A 23,554-nucleotide genomic window follows, 5' to 3' on the forward strand; every position below is an offset into this window, starting at 1 on the left:
TTGGCCTCACTCGCCATGCTGGGACAGGAGACACACAGCGTGGTGCACGCTAGTGCAGTGCAGCTCTCAGCTGTCTCCTGATGGCCAGAAGGCACCGAGGCAGTGAGTCCTCCACGAGAGAAGCTGTTTCTTAACAAAAGGTGTCCCCCTCTGCCTGCCTACTGACTTACACAGAAATGCCCTGAACCAAACCTCAGCAGCTAACACAATGGCTTCCTTTGCTGAAACCTGGGAATGTGCCACTGCCCCTCGTAAATCTGACGACACAACAGGGGATAGGTACACGTTTCTGCTAGCGTCTCTACTCCATGCCCCTGGGAAGCCCCTGGGAGCTCCCAGGTTGCCCTTCCTTTTCCAGGAGAGCCACTTGTCCCAGCAACAGCTTGCTTTTACTTCATTTGCCAGGTAGGTTGTAGCCTGCTTATCCATAGAAAAATTTCCTAGGTTTTGGGTTTATGTGGCAAGAAGCCCTATATATAATGCCAGTAGCTGAATATTATATAAGTCATATTATTCAGACTTTACCTGGTTTGTGGCAATGGTCTCCCTCTGCGTTCTAATTTTGAAAATTTGCCCACTTAAAAACATGTGCCGTTATTGTCTGCATGGGAAAATTAAAATGAAATTAATAGTTTCTGTGGGAAATCAGAGCAACCCATAAACGCCCTGGCAGCACATGATCAAAAATCAGTCAGAAGATGGAACAATCTGCGGTTGTGGAGGCTGGGCTCCTCCAACATGAAGGCAAACTCTAGGCCTGGTGGTCTCTGGAGAAATACCCCAGACTCACCCTGTGCACAGGAGGACACCTGGTGGCAGAGGCTCTTTGTAATGAAGAGACTTCTGCAGAGATCCTGGCAGACGTCCACGCCGGGGTGGAGCTCAGCGCGCTCCTAAGGCTTAGAGAGTCTAACACCTTTCTCACCTAAATGTCAGAGTTTAGCAGCTGAAAGTCACAAAGGAAGCTGTGTGGCCTCCACGGTGTGGGGGGAATTTTCAGTAGAGATCCATATCATAAAGGCCCTATCATTTTTTCTAAGCTTAGGAACATACTAGTCATTAAATAAAAAGCAATTAGAAGGCACCTGTAAATAAATAAATATGTAGATGCACACCAAATATATTCAGATAATTTAAAATAAGCAACCTCTATGAACTGCTAGCAAGTAGCCACAGAAAAAACAAAGCACAGATAATATCCTGATAGACCCTGTGCTGCTGCGATCTCAAGCATGTCCAGACGAAAACTACACAGTAAGCCATAAAAAATTAAAGGCGAAATACACTGCCAAAACAGAGCTGACTAATTGCCACTCAAGCAGGGGGGTGAAGCAGCTTGCACAATGCATTCTATGGAAGTGAGTAACCCTGGTTACTGTTTCCAAGGACACTGGGCTCTTGGCTAACAGGCATTGAGGTGAAGCTGAATGCAGTGTTGACTCATTTTAATAAACCTGCGTAAAGAAAATCAACGTGACGGAATTCCACACTCCCCAATCTTTATTGGCAGATCGAATAAAGCATTTCCAGTACTAAACAAGATCCTGAAAGTAGTGAACGCTCTGCAGCAAAAGCTTTTCGTTGATGCCTGCTGTATTTGTCCTCTGGCACTTCCCATGAGGTGACTAAACCAACCGTACTTGCTAAGGTCAGCAGTAATTATACTTACGAGTTTTATCTCAGGCGTTCTGCAATACATCTAGAAATGGAAACCTATCTAGTTAACAGGTGAGCATTGTCATCAATATGGACCACAGTGACAGAAGAATAGTGCACACAGCGTTTCTGAAAATGTCTCTGCCGTGGAGATTCTGTGAAACCGGGAGACGTCTCTTGTTGCAAAGGTCGACTTGTGACCGTGGTCCATCACGGAACGTACAAGACCAGTGAGAAGGCTGCACGAAACCCGGGGCACTGCTCAGGCTGAAGTGGAGCCCCGAGGCCCCAGGCAAAGTTCACTAGAAACCGGCCCGTTTGTGACGTCACTAACACCCGCTGGCCCTGTGGAGGGCAAAGGTAGCAATCAGAGACACAGCTGTTCTGGTTATTAGCAGCTGGAGATGGTATCATCCGCAACAGATGAGAAAAAACAGATTTATCTCAGCAACCCTTGTCTGCATCCTGGCATGCAGCCAGGTAAAGCAGAAGCCCCAACAGCTCAGGAATGAGAATGTTCTCTACCTTTCGTGGGGAGGGTGGAAGTAAAAGATGTAAGATGTAGCAAAATCGAATTGCCCCAAGTTTTGTCCTGAGGAGGGAAAAATGATCTAGTTAATTACGTAAAGAGACAAAGCCAACTTTTCCAGTTTACAAACTGGAAAAAACTAAGTCTGTGTCAGAGAGCTTAAGCCACACAGAGTGAAGCACACAAGGTTCAAAATCGCCTCATAGACACGTAATTCACAACAGAAACGAGTGCCCCAGATTGACGTGTTCTTCCCAGGAACAGCACAGTCCTTACTCCTTGACTTTTGCCCCCTGATTTTATGCGTTCGGTTTAAGCAGCAAAGAAAATTCCCTACACCAGAGAGCATGAAGGAGCTCCCTGGCGACCCAGTGGTGTAGACTCTGTGCTTTCACTGCTGAAGACGCAGGTTCAATTCCTGGTAGGGCAGCTATGATCCCACAAGCTACACAGTGAGGCCAAAGGAAAAAAAACACACAACAGAGGGCATGAGCCTTTTCCTTCTAAAATTCAGTGCTGGTTCTGAGCAATTTCCTGCCATTGCTTCCAAGTCACGTGCCTCTACCACAAATACACACCTTACTCTTCTTGCTGGGCCACGAGCTCCACCATCCAACCCTGAGCAATTTCCAGGTCTCTCACAGAGAAACGCATTGGTCCCTGTGCAGGCGTTCTTGGAAATCTGGACAGAGGCCTTCGCAAAGAGATTTCATCCAGCTGCCTTTCCAAACCTTGTCTGAAGAAAAATACCACGTTCACAGCCTGTGTGTGAAGCAACACGGGGCCTTCAGTGAAGACCCCCATGGGCAACGACATTCATCCAGATACACCAAGATTCAGCGCTCGGTCGAAATGGACGTTCTCCACTGCGAAGTTCCCAGGTGTGCTTTGAAAGTCTTCCTGAAAGCTGCCAGTCTTTGCAATGCGCGAACGGAGTGGAGAACGATTCTGTTGCGACACTAGAGCTGGTAAGCCCGCCCTCACCCACCTGCCGCTGTCCAGTGGAGAGAAGCTGACATTTTTCTATAAAAGAATATCCGTTTAATCACAGTGTCCCCCTTTCTAGTCATTTCAGATATTAACACACTACATGTGGCTAAATGCATTCTACTTCACACAACAGTAAGTGCTCCAGATACACAAACACTGGCTCGAAATCCTTCTGACTCCAGTCCTAGAGCAAGAATTTAATTTTCTTCAAATGTCAATTCTTCACAGTTTCCGTGCTGCAGCAGCAAATTATGCCTTAGATAAAGGCAACTGTGGTCCATATTTTAAAACATCTTAAGAGAACTAGAGGTAAGTTAGCAAACTTCCAGTGTCTCGTGCAGTTTGGGTAGGGCGGTTTGACCTGAAATCCCAAAGACTGGCCGCGGGAACTTGGGGGCAAAGTTCGTCTGTGGGAAGGACTGGGAACTTGCACAGCCCCTCCCCCACCTCTTGAGGCTTCCCTCCTGAAGGGGTGGGGCGGGGGGGGGGGGCGGGTTGCTCCACAGCACTCACATTCTGTTTATTGGTCCCTGTCACCCCAAGGGGTGTGGTGGAAAAAAACAAACCCAGCTGGGTACGTAATAGAGGAGCTGTCAGGAGCTTTCAGAGCAAATCAGGCAGGATCAGGCCGGGCGGTTTTGGTTCGACACAGTTGATCCAGAAGTTGGCACAGCTGGCGTGATACTGGTGTCCCCCGTACGCCAGCTTGAAGCTGTCAGTTTCCGAGTTGAACGCCTGCCAGGAAGAAACAGACACGGAGGGGGAGTGGTCAGGCTCCCTCCACACCCAGGCGCTGACCGGCAGCCGCACGGACCCCGCTCCAGGACACAGAGGCTGAGGCCAGACTGGCGCACACACAAAAGCTGAGCAGGTGGCTACAGGAATTCAAGCGAGAAAAGTTTTGTGCCGCTAATTAAAGGCATAAAAAAATCTTTACTGTTAAACCCAGTTTCAGCAAAAGGAGGTCAAATCTTTCCGAGAAAAGGCACACAGAGGCTGTGGGGGGTTGGCAGGGGTCATGACAGGGGAACGAAAATAGCCAAGGGCTGGGGATCATTTTGATCTCTTTGTGAAGAAGGAAGCCCTTCCCTGAGGCTGGCATTTGACTGTTACATGCCATCCCTGAGGTTTCGGAGGCTCATAAAGTCCTATCATCAGAGGAAACTCAAGATTAAAATGGGTCTAATGCCACTGGGAGCTGAGAGCCGAACTGACATCATTAAAATGTCCAAATAGGTTCAGGGCTTGTAAAAAAGATACCAAACACCTAAGAATGCTTTCCAAATGAATAGTGCTTGCAGGTAAGTTACAGCCAGCCAGGCCTAACCTCAACCACTTCCTGGGGTGTTTTCTAAACGTCTACAAATAAATAAAACTCTAACTTTCCCTCCCCCCAAATCTGTTTCTGTCTGCTAACAGCCAAGTGCTGAAGCTCTCTAACCTCCTCTGTGTCATGATGACCTGATTTTCCAGAAGCTGCCCTTTCTGTTACCCTGTTCCTCCTAGAGGAAAATAACCGCCATACCAGAAGCCGATTCTGAGCCACAAAGCATGCACACAAGACGGAAGTGACCCGCGTGGACACATTAGTGACTGAGTCGGACACTGGGAATGGAAAGGACTCAGCAAAGCATCTGTGATTGAACAGCTCAGGATGACAGTGGAATCACTGAACTTGCCCTCCACATTCAAAATCAAGATGGGAGACACTAAGGTAACAAGTAAGTGGTTCATACTTTTTTAGGATGCTCTTCTGCAGGCTTCTCTTCTTTCTGAAATAATGTTGAAACCATAAGGTCAACAAAATTCCCAGCACAGGGCCTCTGGCCTGCAAACAAGTCCTGACAGGTCGACCCTTCTCCCTGTGCCACCCTGCCTGCAGAGGGGGCTGCAGGCCCAAGGCAAATGAGCCCACTCCACAGAAAGGCAAGCCTGCACCCGTTCCTGCAACAGCTCCCCGCACCCCCCTTGGAAGGAAGCCTCTGCTTCTCTGGTCCCATCTCAGGACTTGATCAGCTCCCCGCCTCTGGTCACAGACCATGCGGAGAAGTGGGCCAGGTGGGCTCGTGCCCCGGGTCCTGTCAGGGATGAGCTCTGCCTGGTAAGCGGTGTCGGGGGAGGTGGTGACTTACCCGGCTCCTGGAGTCCACGTTCAAGAGGCACACCCCGCAAGCCAGCTCCTGAGCGTTTTTAATCCCAGGCCGGAGCATACAAGAGGAAAAATCCAGTGAATTTTCATCAGGCTGTGATGACAAGACAAACAGGTAAGGAGACAGCAGTTCCCCACGCTGCTTGGCTCAGCTCTCTGATCCCACCTCTCAGTAGGTCCAGCAGCAAATTCAGTAAACACTCTACCACCGCCAGCACGATCATTCCATTTCCCTGGGGATGTCAGGATGCGTGAAAACTGGTCCCTACCCTCAGAGCTCAGTTTTGGGTCGGGGTGAGGTGGGTATCAGGCAACACGTGTGCTGAGAGCCACACCAGCATGTGCGTAAGAACCAAGGGCCAGAGCAAAGCGCGGAGGGGCTGGGGCACTGACCCGACTTAGGGGAAAGGAGCGGGGTGGCAGAGAACGCGTCCCGGAATTTACAGTCATCGGGGCTGAGTCCTGAGGGGGCTTGGCTGGGGGAGGGGTGGGGTAGGATGAGGTGGGGAGGGAAAGGTATTTATGTGGGATAAGCAGCACGGGCAAAAGCCTCTAAGCAGATCCGGCAGGAGGAGAAATCTAGGGGGTGGGAGCCGAGCTTATGGACAGAGGGAGGAGACAAAGCGGGAGCACAAAGGCCTTGAAAGGAGTATGAGGGGCTGAGGCTTCATCCTGGAGAGCCTTAAGCGTTGTCGCTGGATGCTGACAGGATGCGGTCTGCACTCTGGACAGCAACGGTGGACAGAAATGGGCACATGGGGAGCTCTTCAGGCCCCAGAATCAACAGGCCTGGAGGACTGGGCACCTGAGAGGATCCACCCTACAGAGACGTGTGAGAGGAGAACGAGTTTGGGGTAGAGACCGGGAGAAGAGCCCGGGCTGGTGCAAGCCAAATGGAAGCTGCCTGCGGGTCAGCGGAGCTCGGACGCTGCATGAGCAGGCAGGTGGACATATGGCTCTGGTGCTCCAGAAAGAGGGAGCTGGACATTACTAGCTAGACAGAGTAAATACTGGGCTGGCCAAAGAGTTCATTAAGAGCTTTTCCATAAAATGTTACAGGAAAACCCAAACGACCTTGTATGCCAACCCAAGATAATAACAGCTAATAAGCCAAGCCCTTACCTATGCTAAGCAGTGCACTAGGCTCTTTATATGCATTATTTTCTTACCAAAAAAAAAGTATGAAATATGGAATGTGTAGACTAAAGATTAAAGCTGTTAATTTCTTAAAAGTTATAATACACATCTATCATATGAAGCTTTTAATTCCTAGGTATTTATCCAAGAGAAATGCAAACACGTTAACAAAAGTCTTGTATGCCAAATGTTCACAGCAGCTCTATTCCTATTAGCCCAAACTGGAAACAGCTTGTATCGATAAACAAGAAAATAGATTTTAAAAGAACACAGCATATTAATACAATGAAATATTACTCAGTGATAAAAGGGGGTCAAACTGATACAACACAGATGAATTTTTACAACACACGATGTAAAAGAAGCTGACCCAAGAGCATGCGCAATGCGTGACTTCATCTAGATTAGGTTCCAGAACAGGCAGATCGAGGATGACGCAAAGTTACAGAAAATAGATGGCTGTTTTGGGAATCAGATCAGAGGACTGGGAAGGGGCAAAAGGGAACTTGAGCGGGTGATGGAAGCTCTCCACGTATTGAGGGGTGTGGGCTACATGGTTGAGTACATTTGTCAAAACTGTTCCAACTACATTTAAGACCGGAGCGTTTCATTGCATGTGAGTTATTCTGCAATTATGAAATAGACTGAATACTAAAGCAAGACAAAAACAGCCAGAGAGACAAAAGCAGCAAAATGAAACACACAACCAGAGTGGGAGAAAACATTTGCAAACAACGTGACTGACAGGGGCTTAACATCCAAAATACATCAGCAGCTCATACAACTCAACAACAAAACCGCCCAGTCAAAAAATGGGCAGAGGACCTAAACAGACACTTCTTTAAACAAGACATACAGATGGCCAGCAGGCACAGGAAAAGATGCTCAGCATCACTAATTATCAGATAAATGCAAATCAAAACTACAGTGAAGTACCGCCTCCCACCAGTCAGAAAGGCAATTATTAAAAAGTCTACAAATAACAAATGCTGGAGAGAGGGTGAAGAAAAATGAACCTTCCTGCACTGTTGGTGGGAATATAAATTGCTGTAGCCACTATGTAGAACAGTGTGGCTGTTCCTCAAAAAGCTGAAAAGAGAGTCGCCATATGACGCAACAATCCCACTCCTGGCCTTATACCCAGACAAGACTGTAATGTGAAGAGACACGCGCACCCCTCTGTTCACAGCGGCACTATCTGGAATAGCCCAGACACGGAGACCGCCCACTGACGGACACACGGGCGCAAAAGGCGCGGCACACACGCACAAGGGGATAAAACAGAGCCGTGACAGGGGACAGAATAATGCCCACTGCAGCAACACAGACGGACCTCGAGATTATTACCCCAGGTGAAGTCGGAAAAAGCAAATCCCACGTGATACCACTTACACGTGGAATCTGAAATATGACACAGATGGGCCTGTCAACGAACAGAAAGACAGACAGAACAGTCTGGTGGCCAGGAGGGTGGGGACCGAGGGAGGGACACAGCGGGGGTTGAGGTCAGCAGATATAAGCTTTTATACACAGAACGGAGAACCAACAGGGTCCCACTGTACAGCCCAGAGAACTATGTTCAGTGTCTGACGATGCACCATAATGGAAAAGAATATTAAAAAAAGAATGTATATATGTAAGTGAGCCACTTTTCTGTACAGCAGAAATCAGTATATTATAAATAAATTATACTTCAATATAAAAAATCTAATCAAGAAAATAAGATTTTGGATTCTTATTGGGTAGAAGTTAGGTATACCTGAACTAATTTATATTTCTTATGTATGCCCTAGAACAGAGTTTCTTAAATTTGGCACCATTGACATTTTAAGCTGGTAAAATCTTTGCTGTGGGGCCCTGTCCTCTGCATGCAGGATGTTTAGCAGGATCCCTGGCTAATTTGGGGACAAAACTGCTCCCTTCCTGGCTCAATTAAGAACTGACTTTCCAAAGAGGAAGACTTATGCATGCATGCATGTAAATATATACATACACACAAACCCACACAGGCACGTAAGCTTATTATAAGCTTTACTGATACGAAGAATGTGTAGCACATATTTTACAAATAATAAAACATACCATCCTTTTCTTGTAAATTTCACATAGTATCTTTTTTTTTTTAACTGCACTGCACAGCACGTGGGATCTTAGTTGCCCTGACAGTGAAAGTGTAGAGTCTTAACTCCTGGACTGCCAGGGAAGTTCTTCCCCCGCCCACCCGCCCCCATAGTATCTTATTCTCACAAATGCTTTCTTGGATTTTTGCCCAACTCTTCGATCAACAGTCAACCTCTGCTTGCTCTCCTGAAAGAGTGTTGCTTCTGATGTGAATGCTGATGTCTAACGTGAAGGACAAGGGCTAGAGTGTCACCACTCAGACATACTTTGGAACTTCATTTGTCTATCAAATACGTGAGTGACTTCTTTGCTGAATCAGATAATAGTTTTTGAATACTGCAGAATCTTTACCCAACTTTTGGTTCTACTCACAACAGAAGGGCTACACAAAGAGCATACTTTTAAGTTTAACCTACATTAATATTTCCTCTGTGTCCCTTTAAATCTAGAAAATCAACAAGTCAAGCCCCAGTGTGAAGCATCTGTGGATTTCCATGGGAAAAGGTGGCCAACTTCCTGATCGGTGCAAGACTATCCCCGATTTATGGACTTCCTGGTGGTCCAGTGGATAAGAATCCACCTGCCAATGCGGGGGACATGGATTCGACTCCTGGTCTGGGAAGATCCCACGTGCCAGAAGGCAAGCAGGCGCGTGTGCCACAACTACTGAGGCCTGCACCCCACGGAGCCCGTGCTCTGCGACAAGAGCAGCCACCGGGACGAGAGAGAGTAGCCCCCACTCGCTGCAACTAGGGAAGCCTGTGAGCAGCAGTGAAGACCCAGCACAGCCGAAAATAAGTGAGTAACTTTAAATGAATGACTATTCCCATCTTAGCTCTGAGGAAACCCCTTGGTCCTGAGCTAACCAGGACAGCTGACTGTCCTTGCATAGACAGGAATAATCTCAAACGCTAAGGAACATGCTTCGGCACACGGGAAAGGAAATGAAGATGGGAGTCCACAGGAACACAGTAAAAGGGCCACTGTCCCGTCTGGAAAACCAGAAACAAGAACAGAACAAATCAAGAGCGAGAAAGGTCTTAAGTTGCCAAGATGGGCTCAGAAAAATGTCTGAGTTTAAGACTGCCTCGGCTCTGCAGTGTGACGCTTGATAACACAATCCAGAGTGATCACGCCAAGGGGTGGCTTCAGTGAAACAGAAACAAGGGCTTGTAGTCCAGAGTGTGACGGATCTGGGAGCCTGGCGAGTTGGCTTTGGTTCTTCTTCAAGAATGCTGAGATGACCAGGATAACGGCAAATTTGAGGATAAAATAACGGCTACATGTTCCATAGTTACTTTAGGCTGAACCACTGAGGAGTCACCATACTGTCTTTGTATTTGCATAACTATATTATTTTTTCCCAGGGGGAAAAAAAAGGGGGCTTCTCTCTCCAGGAAAATGTGTAGATTATATATAATAGTTCCTCATCCCTTTTGAATCTGAAATGATAAACCATGTGCCAGGTTCCACAAATATCTCAAACTAACCTGAGCTAAATCCATTCAGATCACACGTAGGGAAGGAAGTATGATAGACGGTTCTCAGAGAAGAGAAGGGGAGGCGGAAGATTCAACTGTATGAACCTACTCCACCTTAGCCAAGTCGGAGGATAACTCTTTTTCTTCCTTAGTGTGATCATGACCTATTTGGTCAAACCGAGAAACAGGTGGCACCGTCACTTGCTTGTCATCCAATTCTGTCCTTTGTAAAATGGCAACAATTTCACATGCCCTCCCTCCCTCCTCCAACTGGTGTTAGGGTCCTCACAGATACATAACAAGGGCACTGGAAAGGATCAAATACTCGAAATGATTATCACAATTATTCACTTTGATAATAAAATCTAACATGCTCTTTGAACTGGTGAAAAACATAGTAGCATGTCTGTAATCTACATTATAGACATTCATCATGTTATTGAAGAAGGCCTGTTTGAGAAATAATTAGAACCCAAGGAAACTAAATCCTAAAGAAAAAAAGAAAGTTAATAAAAGCCCTTTAATATATGTTTACCAAAGGAATAAAAGAAGCAAACGAAAAGGTCATATTGTAAATTCCAGTGGAAAATCATAAGGCTCTGCATAAATTACTCTGCAGTCAAATTAATCTTTCAAATGACAAGATCACCCTTCATAAACACACTTCTATTAGCAAGGGCATTACTGTAGCCACAGTAACAGTGCGACGCCAATCAAAGGGCCCTAGCTCTAGAAGGAGGCACGCCCTCTACAGGCCACCTTAAACCGCGTGTCACCTAGTTTAGCTGGCAAGTGTGTCACGTATTTAGCGAAGGTTAAAAACCAGCGATCTGATACTTGGCCTGTATACACTGACAAGTCCCAGAGGCAGGCTGGGATATATCGATATAATCCTGAATCTTTAGCCAATAATAAACTGCTGAAACGGTATCCCAGAGCAGGCGATGGCACCCCACTCCAGTACTCTTGCCTGGAAAATCCCATGGACGGAGAAGCCTGGTGGGCTGCAGTCCATGGGGTCGCTGTGAGTCGGGCACGACTGAGTGACTTCCCTTTCACTTTTCACTTTCATGCATTGGAGAAGGAAATGGCAACCCACTCCAGTGTTCTTGCCTGGAGAACCCCAGGGACGGGGAAGCCTGGTGGGCTGCTGTCTATGGGGTCGCACAGAGTCGGACACGACTGAAGCGACCTAGCAGCAGCAGCAAAATGGTGTCCAAGAAAATCACTATTAAGGAAGAAGAGTTTGGTAGCAATTAGCATTCCTTACTGATAGCCTTATTCTCCTTCTCTGTCCCTCTGCATTAGACACGGCCGGGTGACTTGTCATGGTGTTAAGAGACTGAGGATAAGTAATACACTCACTTTTGGAAGGAAGTCTTTAAGGCCAATGTGTTATTTGCCATGTTCCCTTGATCCTCTCCTGGAGACCAACTATTTTGTTCCATTCGGTGAAGCTCTATCAACCCAGATGCTGGAGTAAGGAGGGCATGGCATACAGCCCCTCCAACTTGAGATGGACATGGAACAGGAGCCGGGAATAAAGCTCTGTTGTTTCACACTGCCAAAGAGGGTGGTGGCGGTGTTTGTTACCATCAAACTTAATTTGACTGAAATAAAATTTATTCTCTTAGAGTTCTGGAGGTCAGAAGTCTAAAGTGAGTTGGCAACACTGCTTTTCTTATGGGAATTCTAGGGGAGAACACACATCTTCATCTTTTTTAGTGTCTAGAGACTGCCTGCACACTCTGTGGATCACAGTTCCATCTCCAAAGCCAAGAGGGCAGCATCCGCTAGTCTCTCTCTCTTTTGATTGTCACGCTGCTTTGAAGCCATGAAATTAAAAAGATGCCTATTATTGGAAGAAAAGCTATGACAAGCCTAGACAGCATATTAAAATGCAGAGACATCCCTTTGCCAATAAGGTCCATATAGTCAAAGCAAGGTTTTTCCAGTGGTCACGTATGGATGTGAGAGTTGGATCATAAAGAAGGCTGAGTGCCAAAGAAGATGTTTTCAAACTGTGGTGTTGGAGAAGATTCTTGAGAGTCCCTTGGACAGCAAGGAGAACAAACAAGTCAATCCTAAAGAAAATCAACCCTGAATATTCACTGGAAGGACTGATGCTGAAGCTCCAATACTTTGGCCACCTGATGCGAAGAGCTGACTCGTTGGAAAAGACCCTGATGCTGGGAGAGACTGAAAGCAGGGGACCACCAGGGAAGTCCTCTTGCCTTCCTCTTATAAGGATCCTTGTCACGCCTCTGGGCCTGCCAAGATGATCTGTGGTACGTTTCCCATTCAAAGACCCTTAATGTAATCACATCTGCAAAGTCCCTTCCACCACCTAAGGTAGATCATTCACAGGTTCTAGGGCTTAGAACATGAACCTCCTGGGGGTGGGGAGGCGTTATCCTGTCTACCATATCTACCTTCGGTCAAATAAAGATAGTCGTGTGGAGACAAAGAATATTCTGTCTCTAAAATACTATGCAGGTTGGGCCAGATGATAAAAATGCTATCGTTATTTAAAAAAACAAACCGTTCGCCTGACATGCCACAGCAACAGGACGTACTCTGAAATTCACGGCTTATTTCACATTGAAAGGAAGCAGTGAAGAATTCTATTAGACTGAGGGTAATAGTGGAATCAGAGAGCCTGGGTGCTTTTCAGTTGACTAGAGGTCAGAAGAGTAACAGTCCTGTCTCTTCTCATAGATTCCATATGGCAAAGGAGATCAGTTCTGTTTTCCAGGACTGAAGTCTTGGTTACAAACCTACTGAACTTCAATCCACAACCATGAGATAAAACCTCAACATAATAATTCACTCATCAGACTTCCCTGGTGGCACAGTGGATAGGAATCCGCCTGCCAACGCAGGGGACATGCGTTCGATCCCTGATCCAGGAAGACTGCACGTGCTGCAGAGCAAATAAGCCCACGTGTCACAACTACCGAGCTATGTGCTGCGGCTCCTGAAGCCCGAGCGTGTCAGAGCCTGTGCTCTGCAACAAGAGAAGGGCGGGCTTCCCCGCCAGCACACTCGGAAGCCCCCGCACCACAGCTAGAGCGCAGCCCCTGCTCTCAGCAGCTAGAGCAAAGCCCTCGTGCAGCAACAAAGACCCACAGCAACAAAAAAAAAAGCACTCACCTCTCTGAAATAGAGGATTTTTCTCTCTTGAGAAAAAAGTTTCTTCACTCAGTGCTCAGAAGAGGTACGCTTTTGCCACAAGAGGGAGTTTTAGTCCATGGATTAAGGGAGCATTAAACAGAGGGCCATGTAAAACTCTGCCGCCAGTGTAACTTCCAGCTTAAAGAAATGGTAAGGAGCCGCAATTTGGAAGTTAAGACGTGCTCTGCTTCCCTTAGCCCAAGCATCACTGCTGCACCCAGAACTTTCTCACTTGGCAAAAGAAGTGCAGTCTCCTTTTGATGCAGAGTCCCATAGAGTCTTTGTGGGAAGAAACGAGTCATTTTTTAATACTTTGCAAGCTGGGACTAACACAGTAGGAAAAGTGGTTTTAGGCAATGATTTACATTCAAATCCCAGGTTTGTGAGTTTCAGGCAAATTTCATCTTTTCTGAGCTCCAACTTCTGCACTTGTAAAACTGGGGATTATGCTGACCTTATGGGATGTTACCAGGACTGAATGAGAAGGAATACAGCACAAGGTCCAGCAGGTTCTCGTGCAAAAGAAACAGTCACTATTGTATCAGTGTTACTGGAACCAAAGAGCCTGGCTGTGGTGATTTAGTTCATTCAGTACAGCACAGAGCACGGGGACCTCCAGGGATGCCCCTCAGGTAAGGTTTAAGGACCGAAGGCCCACCAGTTAGCAAGAGCACATGACATGGTATAATCAGGAGAAATATGAGTAGGGAATGATTATTTTTCACAGCTAACCTAGCAAGAAGATCCAACCAGTCCATTCTAAAGGAGATCAGTCCTGAGTGTTCTTTAGGAGAAATGATGCTAAAGCTGAAACTCCAGTACTCTGGCCACCTCATGCGAAGAGTTGACTCATTGGAAAAGACTCTGATGCTGGGAGGGATTGGGGGCAGGAGGAGAAGGGGACGACAGAGGATGAGATGGCTGGATGGCATCACTGACTCGATGGACGTGAGTTTGAGTGAACTCTGGGAGTTGGTGATAGACAGGGAGGCCTGGCGTGGGGTCGCAAAGAGTCGGACACGACTGAGCGGCTGAACTGAACTGAACCTAGTGAAAAGAGCAGTTATAGCTGGAAGAGCATGGGTGACTGTGGAAGTGGACACTCAGCGGCAGCCACAATGCGCACTGTGCTCCTGTGCTGTCCAGCGGCAGACGTCTATCCTTCTGGGGCCTAAACAAAGGTCACGTAAAGTCACTCACGCATCCAGATCCAGACACGGATGCCGGAAACGGCTGTTCCCAGTGGGAGTCTGAAGGGGAGGCATGAATGCCTGGCCAGTCTTCCCCTTCACTTCCTCTTTTGCCATGTGAGCGATTTAGAGCCTCCGTAAGTGAGGGGGCAACACTCCCAGGCTAGGCGGGTGACTAATTCACAGAATCCAAAACCAAATTCTAAGGCTCCTTTAAAAAGGTCTGGGCAAAACTAATCCTTCATGTAAAAACTCAGAACATGGCTTATCTCTGAGTGGGGTGAAGTCAACAAAGGAGCGTAAGGAAAGCGTCTGGGAAGATGGGCTATCTTGGATCTCGACCAGGCCTGGGCTATGTGTGGCATGCATCTGTCAAGACCACCGAGCAGTATAACTAAGATTTTTGCATTTTACTAAGTATATATTTTATTAAAAAAGGAAAAAAGAAAAAAATTAAAGAAAGCCAGGAGGGGCAATCGGGATCTCGAAAGCAAGCCTTTCTCATGAGCAAGATGTACAAGGACGAAACTGGCTTCCACCTCACCCCAACAGCAGCTCCCTGAGAGCTGTAATCAAGGCTAAGATTCTCCCCAAATATCCTTTGCTCCAAACGGAAAAGGGCTAATAGATAATGAACCTGCTTAACACACTTGGTCTTCTGTGATATCTTTTCTTTAGAGTTCACAGCTAAAAAAAAAAGTTCTGTCATCGCAGCCACCTTTTTCTAACAGTATCAGAAGAGAGAGATTTGTACAGCAGTCTAGTTTTCAGTGTTAATTACAATAAGAAACCAACTGCCATCAAAACAAAGAACCTTAAAATCTAAGTGGCAATGGGGACTCCTTTAAGCTCCTCTACAGTCCTGAGACATTAACTGGGGAAAAAGTATACAGAAAATAACTTGACTGTTTAGATCAAGCCACTGCCAAGACAGACTTCTGGTGTTTCATCTCTTTAACCCCGAAGCTAAGGAACAACCCATCTTCCTCAAGAAGGCTTTTGCCTTCTGCTTTCACCCATCCCATCTGCCCATTCAAGGAGGCAACAGAGTACTGCGGTTGAAAAAGCAGACTTAGGACTCTTTCACACTGAGCCCAGGTCTCACCGATATCTCTGCTTCAGTTTCTTCATTTAATCAGGGGAGAATATTATTATCTACCCACGAGACTGCTGTATTCATTATATCCATGTAGAAAGTCATGAATAGGGTCTGGCACACAGTAAGCACTCAGTAAACGTTGGCTAATGATGCTGACGATGTTTAGGCTTAATGTGGTCCATAGGAGTAGAGAGTTAGGAGCAGAAGACGGGTGACTTAGGAGACACCCAGACCCGCACATTCCTAATGTGTGGCTGTAGATATCTTGCTGCTAAATAAACATGGAACAAATGGGTGTTGAGGTGAGACCTTTGTGAGACTGAATACAGAGGCTCTGATGAACTCTGATGCCAACAGTGCAAAGGGGACACACTGGATTTTATGACATTCCTCTCCATCTCACAGCCTCACAGGCACCCACCTGCATCACCAGCCAATCAACTTCATTTGTGACTGGAGTTTGGAAATACTTTTTTAAAACGCCAGGGGTGGGACTTCCTGGTGGTCCAAGGGCTAAGACTTTGAGCTACTAATTCAGGGGGCCTGGGTTTGATCCCTGGTCAGGAAACTAGATCTGGCATGCCGCAACAAAGATCAAAGATTCCGGGTGCCACAACTACAACCCAGCACAGCCAAATGAAACAAACAAAAACCGCCAGGGTTTTAGGACCCACACACAACCCTATGACCATTCTGGCATATTCCCTTCCAGCACTGTAATAACAGTTCTGTGTTATTTCAAACTTTGTGCTCCTTTAAAAAATGGCTATGTAACATCCTACTATGAAGATTCATGCAATTAAATTCTCCAGATTTGGACTTTTAGGTTATTTTCAACTTTTCATTTTTACAAAGAACAACTTGTGCATTTGCGCTGCTTCTTTTTATGAGTTTATATGTAGAACCCTCTGCCTTAGGGAGTTTTCCAAAAAGTGGAATTACGTAATCAGCTGCTCTGGAGGTCTGTAAATCTTTTCATTCATTGTTTACTGGGTAGTGACATGGTGCCTGGCACGGTGCTCAGAGCAGACAGACGACGGACGTGTGGGTCCTGGTCCTTGTCCTCAATGAGTTCCCAGGTGGCAGGGAAAGCGTGCTGGGTGGCACCAATTTCTTAATGAATTAATTCCCAATAAATTCCCTAAGAAGCAGTCCAATTTTACCACATCAACATGCTAAAGGTTTAAATAAATAAACCAAATCCCAAACTGGGTTTACTAGGTGGTTAAAAAAAAAACCACCTTGTTTTAACTTGAATTATTGTTTACTGATTAGCTCTGCCTCCTCTTTTATGAATCACTTCATGTTTTTGCTCTGACTTTACTGGAAGCTGGTGTATTTTGCACTGATTTATGTGTTTTCTTTACCGAACAAAGACTTGAGGCCACTGTCAGTAAGAACTGCCACACTTTTTTTTTCTCCTTTACCATTTCATCTATTTTGCTCCCCACTTGAAATAACTTTCACTTACTGGGGCTATGCCATTTGATCTACAAGGGAAGATTTTCCTAAGAGACTACTCAATGAACCCTGTTGCTTTCTTTACTGAAAAGGTTATTTTTGAAGATAATGTAGATGATGTTAGTTTCCTCTCTACGAGAACCCACAAGAGAAGTTTCTTTCAGATATGAGTACCAGGAATAGTTATGCTTCCTGAGTAGAGGGTTTATTTTTCTGTTATGAACACAGTGTATCATGGAACTGATCACGTCTTCTTTACATCAGTGCCTGGAAGAGTCAACGGTACAGCTCACCACTAGCAAATGCCAACACTTTAAAAGCACACATTTTTGCACACAACTTCATTCCTGGCTTTAACATTTCCTGCCTTCGTTTTCCCTATCCATTTATTAGAAAAATTTAAACCAGTTATTAAAATAATGAGGTATAAAAATGCTTATCTTGTTTGAAAATAAAGGTAAGGTTCAAAAAGTATAAAAGAAAAGATACAAAGTCCCACGAATCGTTACGTTAGAACACAAAGAGATAAAGGACATATACTATATGATATCACTTACATATGGAATCTAAAAAATATGAATGACGATATATACAACACAGACCCAAAGACGCAGAAAACAAACTTATGGTTACCAGAGGAAAGGGGGGGGGGGGATGGACAAATTAGAGGAGCATGAAACTAACAGATGCAAACCACTGATTCTACATAAAACAGTTAAGTAACAAGGATTTACTGAACAGCACGGGGAAGTATACCCAGTGTCGCGTGACAACCTGAAGTGGAATATAATGTGTAAAAGAACCAAGAACAAAACGAATCACTACGCTGTCTACCTGGAACTAACACGCTACTGTAAAATGAGCTATATTTTTCTTTTCTTTTCTGGCTGAACTGTGCATTCGGGATCTTGGCTCCCTGACAAGGGACTGAACCCACGTCCGCTGCACTGAAGTGCAAAGTCAGCCACTGGACCACCAGGGAAGCCCCCGATCAACTGTATTTCAGTTAAACAAACAGAAGACAAGGACACAGTCCTGACCTTAAGGGGCTGAGAAGCTAGTGGGCAAGAAATAAGAAGACACAACTAACAAGAAGCGTGGAAGTGCCTCCCTGACCAGAACATGCTATGGACACACACAGGAAGGGGGCACCTCATGCAGACTGAGGGCCTCTTGGGATGATTTCTGGGGAAAATGACGCAGAGTCCAGAGCGAAAAGCGATCAAGCAGAGAAAGACAGGCCATGGCAGCCCGAGTGAGGGAAAAGACCTCACACGCTGAGCTAAGGAGTTTAAACTTGACCCTGAAGACCATGGAGAGTCACTGCAGGATTTCAAATGGGATATAAATGCCACAATCAGGTCAGCATTTTAGAAAGACCCGTCTGATAGTGGTGTGTAGAACACATTGAGTGTGGATAAAAAAAATGAACCAGTAACTGCAGCTATGCAGTCAGAAGTGGTAAGGGCCTGAATGATTTACCACATTAAAAAAAAAGAGGCTTCCATTTTTATTATGTTTTATTCCTATCATTAATATATGAGAATGTGGTGAAGTTTTGCCAAACTCATTAAATTTAACCTCTCGAATTCAGTTTTCTGGAGGCATTTCTTATCATCAAATAAACAATTCTATCTCTTCTTTTCAAATATGCATACTTCAATTCTTATTGTATTGGCCACAATAGTCTTTTTAAAAAATAGTTATCCAAACAGTATGATTTTAAGTTATAAATCGAAAAATGGTCCAAGGGAATAATAAAAGAGATTTCGGAAATGATTCAAATGCTTTCGGAACTTAATATTGCAAACCAGAAGCAACGTAACAATGGCGAGGACCTGCGGCTGATGACAGGCAGGTTGCTGAGCGACATGGGGTCCTCCCGCCCAGCAGCATGGCACAAAGAGAGCTGGCTGCTCTTAGAAATGGGGCGCCTGGCTCAGTGTGGGGAAAGAAGGACAGAAAATGGAACTGCGCATTTATTCCAGCTGTGGAAGGAAGATAAATTTGACTATTGTGAAATAAAGGATATTATCTGAGACAAACTGAATTAGCATGAATATATAAAAATAAAATAGCTTTGCCCAGCGAAATATTAAAGAAAAAAAAGGTGGAAGAAACAGAAGAGGCAAAAATTAACTGATATCATCTTATGCACATATGTGTGTGTGAATAAATCTATTACAAATATGAAATGATATGGTCAATAACAGTATTTCATTGAATATATGGGCAAACAGTCAAAAGAGAGAGAGATGATCAGCTTACACACAAAGGAAATAAAAATAGTAAATTATCATTTGAGACACTAGACAGTCCCTCGGGAAATGAAAGAAATTTAAAAAACACTTTCAGGGAATTGCTTACACGCTTTTTAAATTAAGAAATTGACAAAGCTAGAATACAATGTAAGGAAATGTATACTTTCGTGCACTGCTGTCAACTAGCCTCTAAGCTACTTGGAAATCCATGTAACGCATGGAACAACAGCTAGATGCAGGCATGCATGTACATGTGCAACCATGCACTCTGATTTCTTAGGTCCACTTGCAGAAGCTGTACCAGCAAAAGGGGAAACAGTCATCTGTTTCATGATATTCAGAGTAAAACTATTCGTAACGGGAAAAAATGAAAACAATTCAAGACCCAAAGAAAGGAAAATGGCGCAATGAGCCACAGGATAGCAACAAGATGTATCATATGGTCTTCGGTCTGTTTTACTTAGGTCTGAAAACATTTTTTTTGCAGTATAGTTGATGTAGAATATTAGTTTCATCTATATAGCAGTGATTCACAATTTTAAAAGGTTATATTCATTTATAGCTACTATAAAATATTGCCTACATTCCCTATGCCGTACCATATATCCTAGTAGCTTATTCGTTTCCTGCACAGTGGTTTGTACCTATCAATCCGCTGCTCCTACGCTGCCCCTCCCTGCTTCCCTCCCCTCGCTGGTAACCACTAGTTTGTTCTCTATCTGTGCGTCTGCCTCTTTTCTGTGATATTCATTAGTTTGTTGTATTTTTTTTTTTTGGATTCCACATATAAGTGACATTATTCTATCTCGGTCTTTCTCTGACTTCTTTCACTCAGCTAATGCCCCTTCAGTCCACCCACATTGCTGCAGATGGTTAAATTCCACTCTTTTTTCATGGCCAAGTAGTATTCCATCTTCTTTATCCATTCATCTGTTGATGGACACTTAGGTTGTTTCCATGCCTTAGCTGCTGTAAATAGTGCTGGTATGAACATTCAGGTGCACGTATCTTTTTAAATTAATATTAACATTTTTTTTAAAAGGACACTAATGGGTTGGGAAGATCCCCTGGAGAAGGAAATGGCAATGCACTCCAGTACTCTTGCCTGGAAAATCCCATGGACTGAGAAGCCTGGTAGGCTACAGCCCATGGGGTCGCAAAGAGTCAGACACGACTGAGCGACTTCACTATCACTTTCACTGGGGGGAAAAACTAGAATTGTAAAGGCAGAAACTCAAATCAATGCTCTGCAAAACAGTGACTTAAGGATATAGATAGAGAATGTTTTCCTACACTCTCATTTAGGTACAATGGGCCTGGCAACCAACCTGCTGCTATTCAACTAACAGCACAAATGTTATTAGTATCTCCTTCATTTATAACATAACTGGCTACAGTAAGGCCCTTCATCCTCCAATCAAAGGAACACAGAGTAAGCTTTATGCCTTAGGTTTTTTTTCAAGGAAAGCAACTGCTGAATTGTCTCGTGCGCTTACCGTGAGTGTGGCAAGTGACATGAAGCCAATTAGGTTATTCCATACTTTATCGATGTCCTTTAGCAACTGCTGGAGTTTCTCACTGCACACCGCAGTGGCTTTTATCCCCAGCTCCACACGTTTCGTTACCCTGTACACCTCAACAACACCTGACAGGGTGAGAGAGGAAAGAGTTAGGTGCTGGAAGTGAAGAGAAAGAGATCAACAAGACACAGCAGCCTTACTGCTGGCTGACATCCTAGGTGAAACAGGGACTGCATCTGGACAGATGTGAACTTAATATTCCTTGGGGTCAATCAACATTTTGTTTGGCCTGCAACCCCCAGCATGTGGGATCTTAGTTCCTCGACCAGGGATTGAACCTGCACCCCTGCACTGGAAGCATGGAGTCTTTTTATTTATTTATTTATTAAATTTATTTAATTGGAGGCTAATTACTTTACAATATGGTAGTGGTTTTTGCCATACGTTGACATGAATCAGCCATGGGTGTACATGTGTCCTCGATTCTGAACCCCCCTCCCACCTCCCTCCCCATCCCATTTCTCAGGGTCATCCCAGTGCACCAGCCCTAAGCACCCTGTCTCATGCATTGAACCTGGACTGGCGATCTGTTTCACATATGATAATATACATGTTTCAATGCTATTCTCTCAAATCATCCCACCCTCACCTTCTCCCACAGAGTCCAAAAGTCTGTTCTTTACACGTGTGTTTCTTTTGCTGTCTCACATATAGGATCATCATTACCATCTTTCTAAATTCCATATATATGCATTAATATACAGTATTGCTGTTTTTCTTTCTGACTTACTCCACTCTGTATAATAAGCTCCAGTTTCATCCACCTCATTAGAACTGATTCAAATGCATTCTTTTTAATAGCTGAATATTCCATTGTGTATATGTACCACAGCTTTCTTATGCATTCATCTGCCGATGGACATCTAGGTTGGGAAGTGTGAAGTCTTAACCACTGGATCCCCAGGGAAGCCCAGGAGCCATCCGCTGTTAACACTGCAGTATAAACTCCCCGGTAAGAGTGCAGACTCTAGAGCTATACCACTTGGATTCAAGTCCAAGCTCTGCCACTTACTAGCTGTGTAACCTCAGGCAGGTAGCAAACCTCTCTGTACTTCAGTTTCCTCAAACGTAACCCTGGGATAATAGTACCTTCTCAAAGGATGGTTGAAGACATTAAACTGGTTAAAACTGTTGGCTTAGAACAGCAGACATTAACCAAATATTCGCTTTTTTTTTTTCTGCCGTCTTTATGAGTCCCTCTGTTTGGTATACTCACTGAAAATGGGAACACTAACAGTTTAAAAGACCCGCAATGTCGGGATCGCTGTAACGCACAGGAACAGCCTGCTCTACTGCACTTCCCTCTGTGTGGTTTCCAGATACAAATATATGGATTTTTTTTACAAATTGAAAAGTCTGTGGTAACTGTGCATCAAGCGGGTCTATAAGCACCATTTTCCTGCCAGCATCTGTTCACGCTGCTTCTCTGTCACAGTTGGGTAATTCTCACAGTAGTTCAAACATTCCCATTATCGTCATCCTCGCTATGGTGATCTGTGGTCTATGATGCTACTGCTGTAGTTGTCTGGGGGCACCAGGAACCACGCAGCATGTGTCTGGCTGCTCCACTGACCTGTTCCACCCACCCATCTCCTCCTCAGGCCTCCCTAGTCCCTGAGACACAACAATATTGAAATTTGGTCAGTTAACAACAGAACGACAGCCTCTAAGTGTTCAAGGCAAAGAGGAATCATCCAAAAACTAGAAATGATTAAGCTTAGTGAGGAAGGCATGTAGAAAGACAAGACAGGCCAGAAGCTAGGTCTCTTGTGCCAGCTAACCAACTTTCGAAACAAGGGAAAAGTTCTTGAAAGAGATCAAAAGGGCTACTCTAGGGAACACACGAATGATAAGAAAGCCAAACAGTCTTCTATTGCTGATACACAGAAAGTCTGAGTGCTCTGGAGAGATGATTGCACCGGCCACAGCACTCCCTCATCCTGAGCAAGGCCCTGACTCTCTCCAGTTGTATGGGGGCTGAGACGTAAGGAACCTGCAGGAGAAAAGCCTGAGGCCAGCAGAAGTCGCTCATGAAGGGTAAAGAAAGAAGCCATCTCCGTGACATCTCTCTAGCATCAAGGGGCAAGCTGAAGCAGCAAGTGTTGATGCAGAAGCTGCAGCAAGTTACCCAGAAGATACAGCTCAGATAATTAACGAAGGTGGCTACGCTAACCAACAGATTTTCAATGTAGACGAAACCGCTTTCTTATTGGAAGAAGATGCTGTCCAGGAACTTTCATAGCTAGAGAGGAGAAGTCAATGCCTGCCTTCAAAGCTTTCAGTGGCAGGCTGGCTTTCTTGTTAGGAGCTAATGCAGCTGGGGACTTTAAGCTGAAGCCAATGCTCGCTTACTATTTCAGAAATCCAAGGGCCCTGAAGAATTATGCTACATCTACTTTGCCTGTGCTCTCTCTGTCAGTGGAACAACAAAGCCTGGATGATAACACATCTGTTCACAACATGGTTTACAGAATATTTTAAGCTCACTGTTGAGGCCTACTGCTCAGAAAAAAAAAAAAGATTAAAATATGACTGCTCAGTGACAACGCATCTGGTCACCTAAGACCTCTGATAAAGATATACAACAAGATTAATGTTTTCATGCCTGCTAATAACAGAACATCCATTGTGCAGCCCATGGGTCAAGTAATAATTTCGATTTTCAAGTCTTAGTCTTTAGGAAATATATTTTAAGGGGCTATAGCTGCCGCAGATGGTAATTCCTC

General features: G+C 45.0%; 1 protein-coding gene across 38 annotated transcripts in view; it reads right to left on the reverse strand.

The window, feature by feature from the left end:
- Positions 1 to 1,482: 1,482 nt before the first annotated feature.
- SYNRG (synergin gamma) overlaps positions 1,483 to 23,554 on the reverse strand; it is an 88,063-nt gene continuing 65,991 nt past the window's right edge. For 26 of the 38 annotated variants that reach the window (XM_069602778.1, XM_069602779.1, XM_069602760.1 and 23 more), the window contains 4 exons: positions 20,745 to 20,893; positions 5,308 to 5,418; positions 4,912 to 4,947; positions 1,483 to 3,910 (listed from right to left, as the gene is read on the reverse strand). In XM_069602778.1, coding sequence (XP_069458879.1) covers positions 3,779 to 3,910; positions 4,912 to 4,947; positions 5,308 to 5,418; positions 20,745 to 20,893 — 428 coding nt within the window. In that variant the 3' untranslated portion in view covers positions 1,483 to 3,778. The remainder of the gene's footprint in view (positions 3,911 to 4,911; positions 4,948 to 5,307; positions 5,419 to 20,744; positions 20,894 to 23,554) is intronic. The other 12 variants (XM_069602763.1, XM_069602762.1, XM_069602755.1 and 9 more) reach the window with 3 other exon arrangements.

This window comes from Ovis canadensis, chromosome 11 (genome assembly GCF_042477335.2).
Source record: "Ovis canadensis isolate MfBH-ARS-UI-01 breed Bighorn chromosome 11, ARS-UI_OviCan_v2, whole genome shotgun sequence".
Classification (NCBI taxonomy): Eukaryota; Metazoa; Chordata; class Mammalia; order Artiodactyla; family Bovidae; genus Ovis; species Ovis canadensis.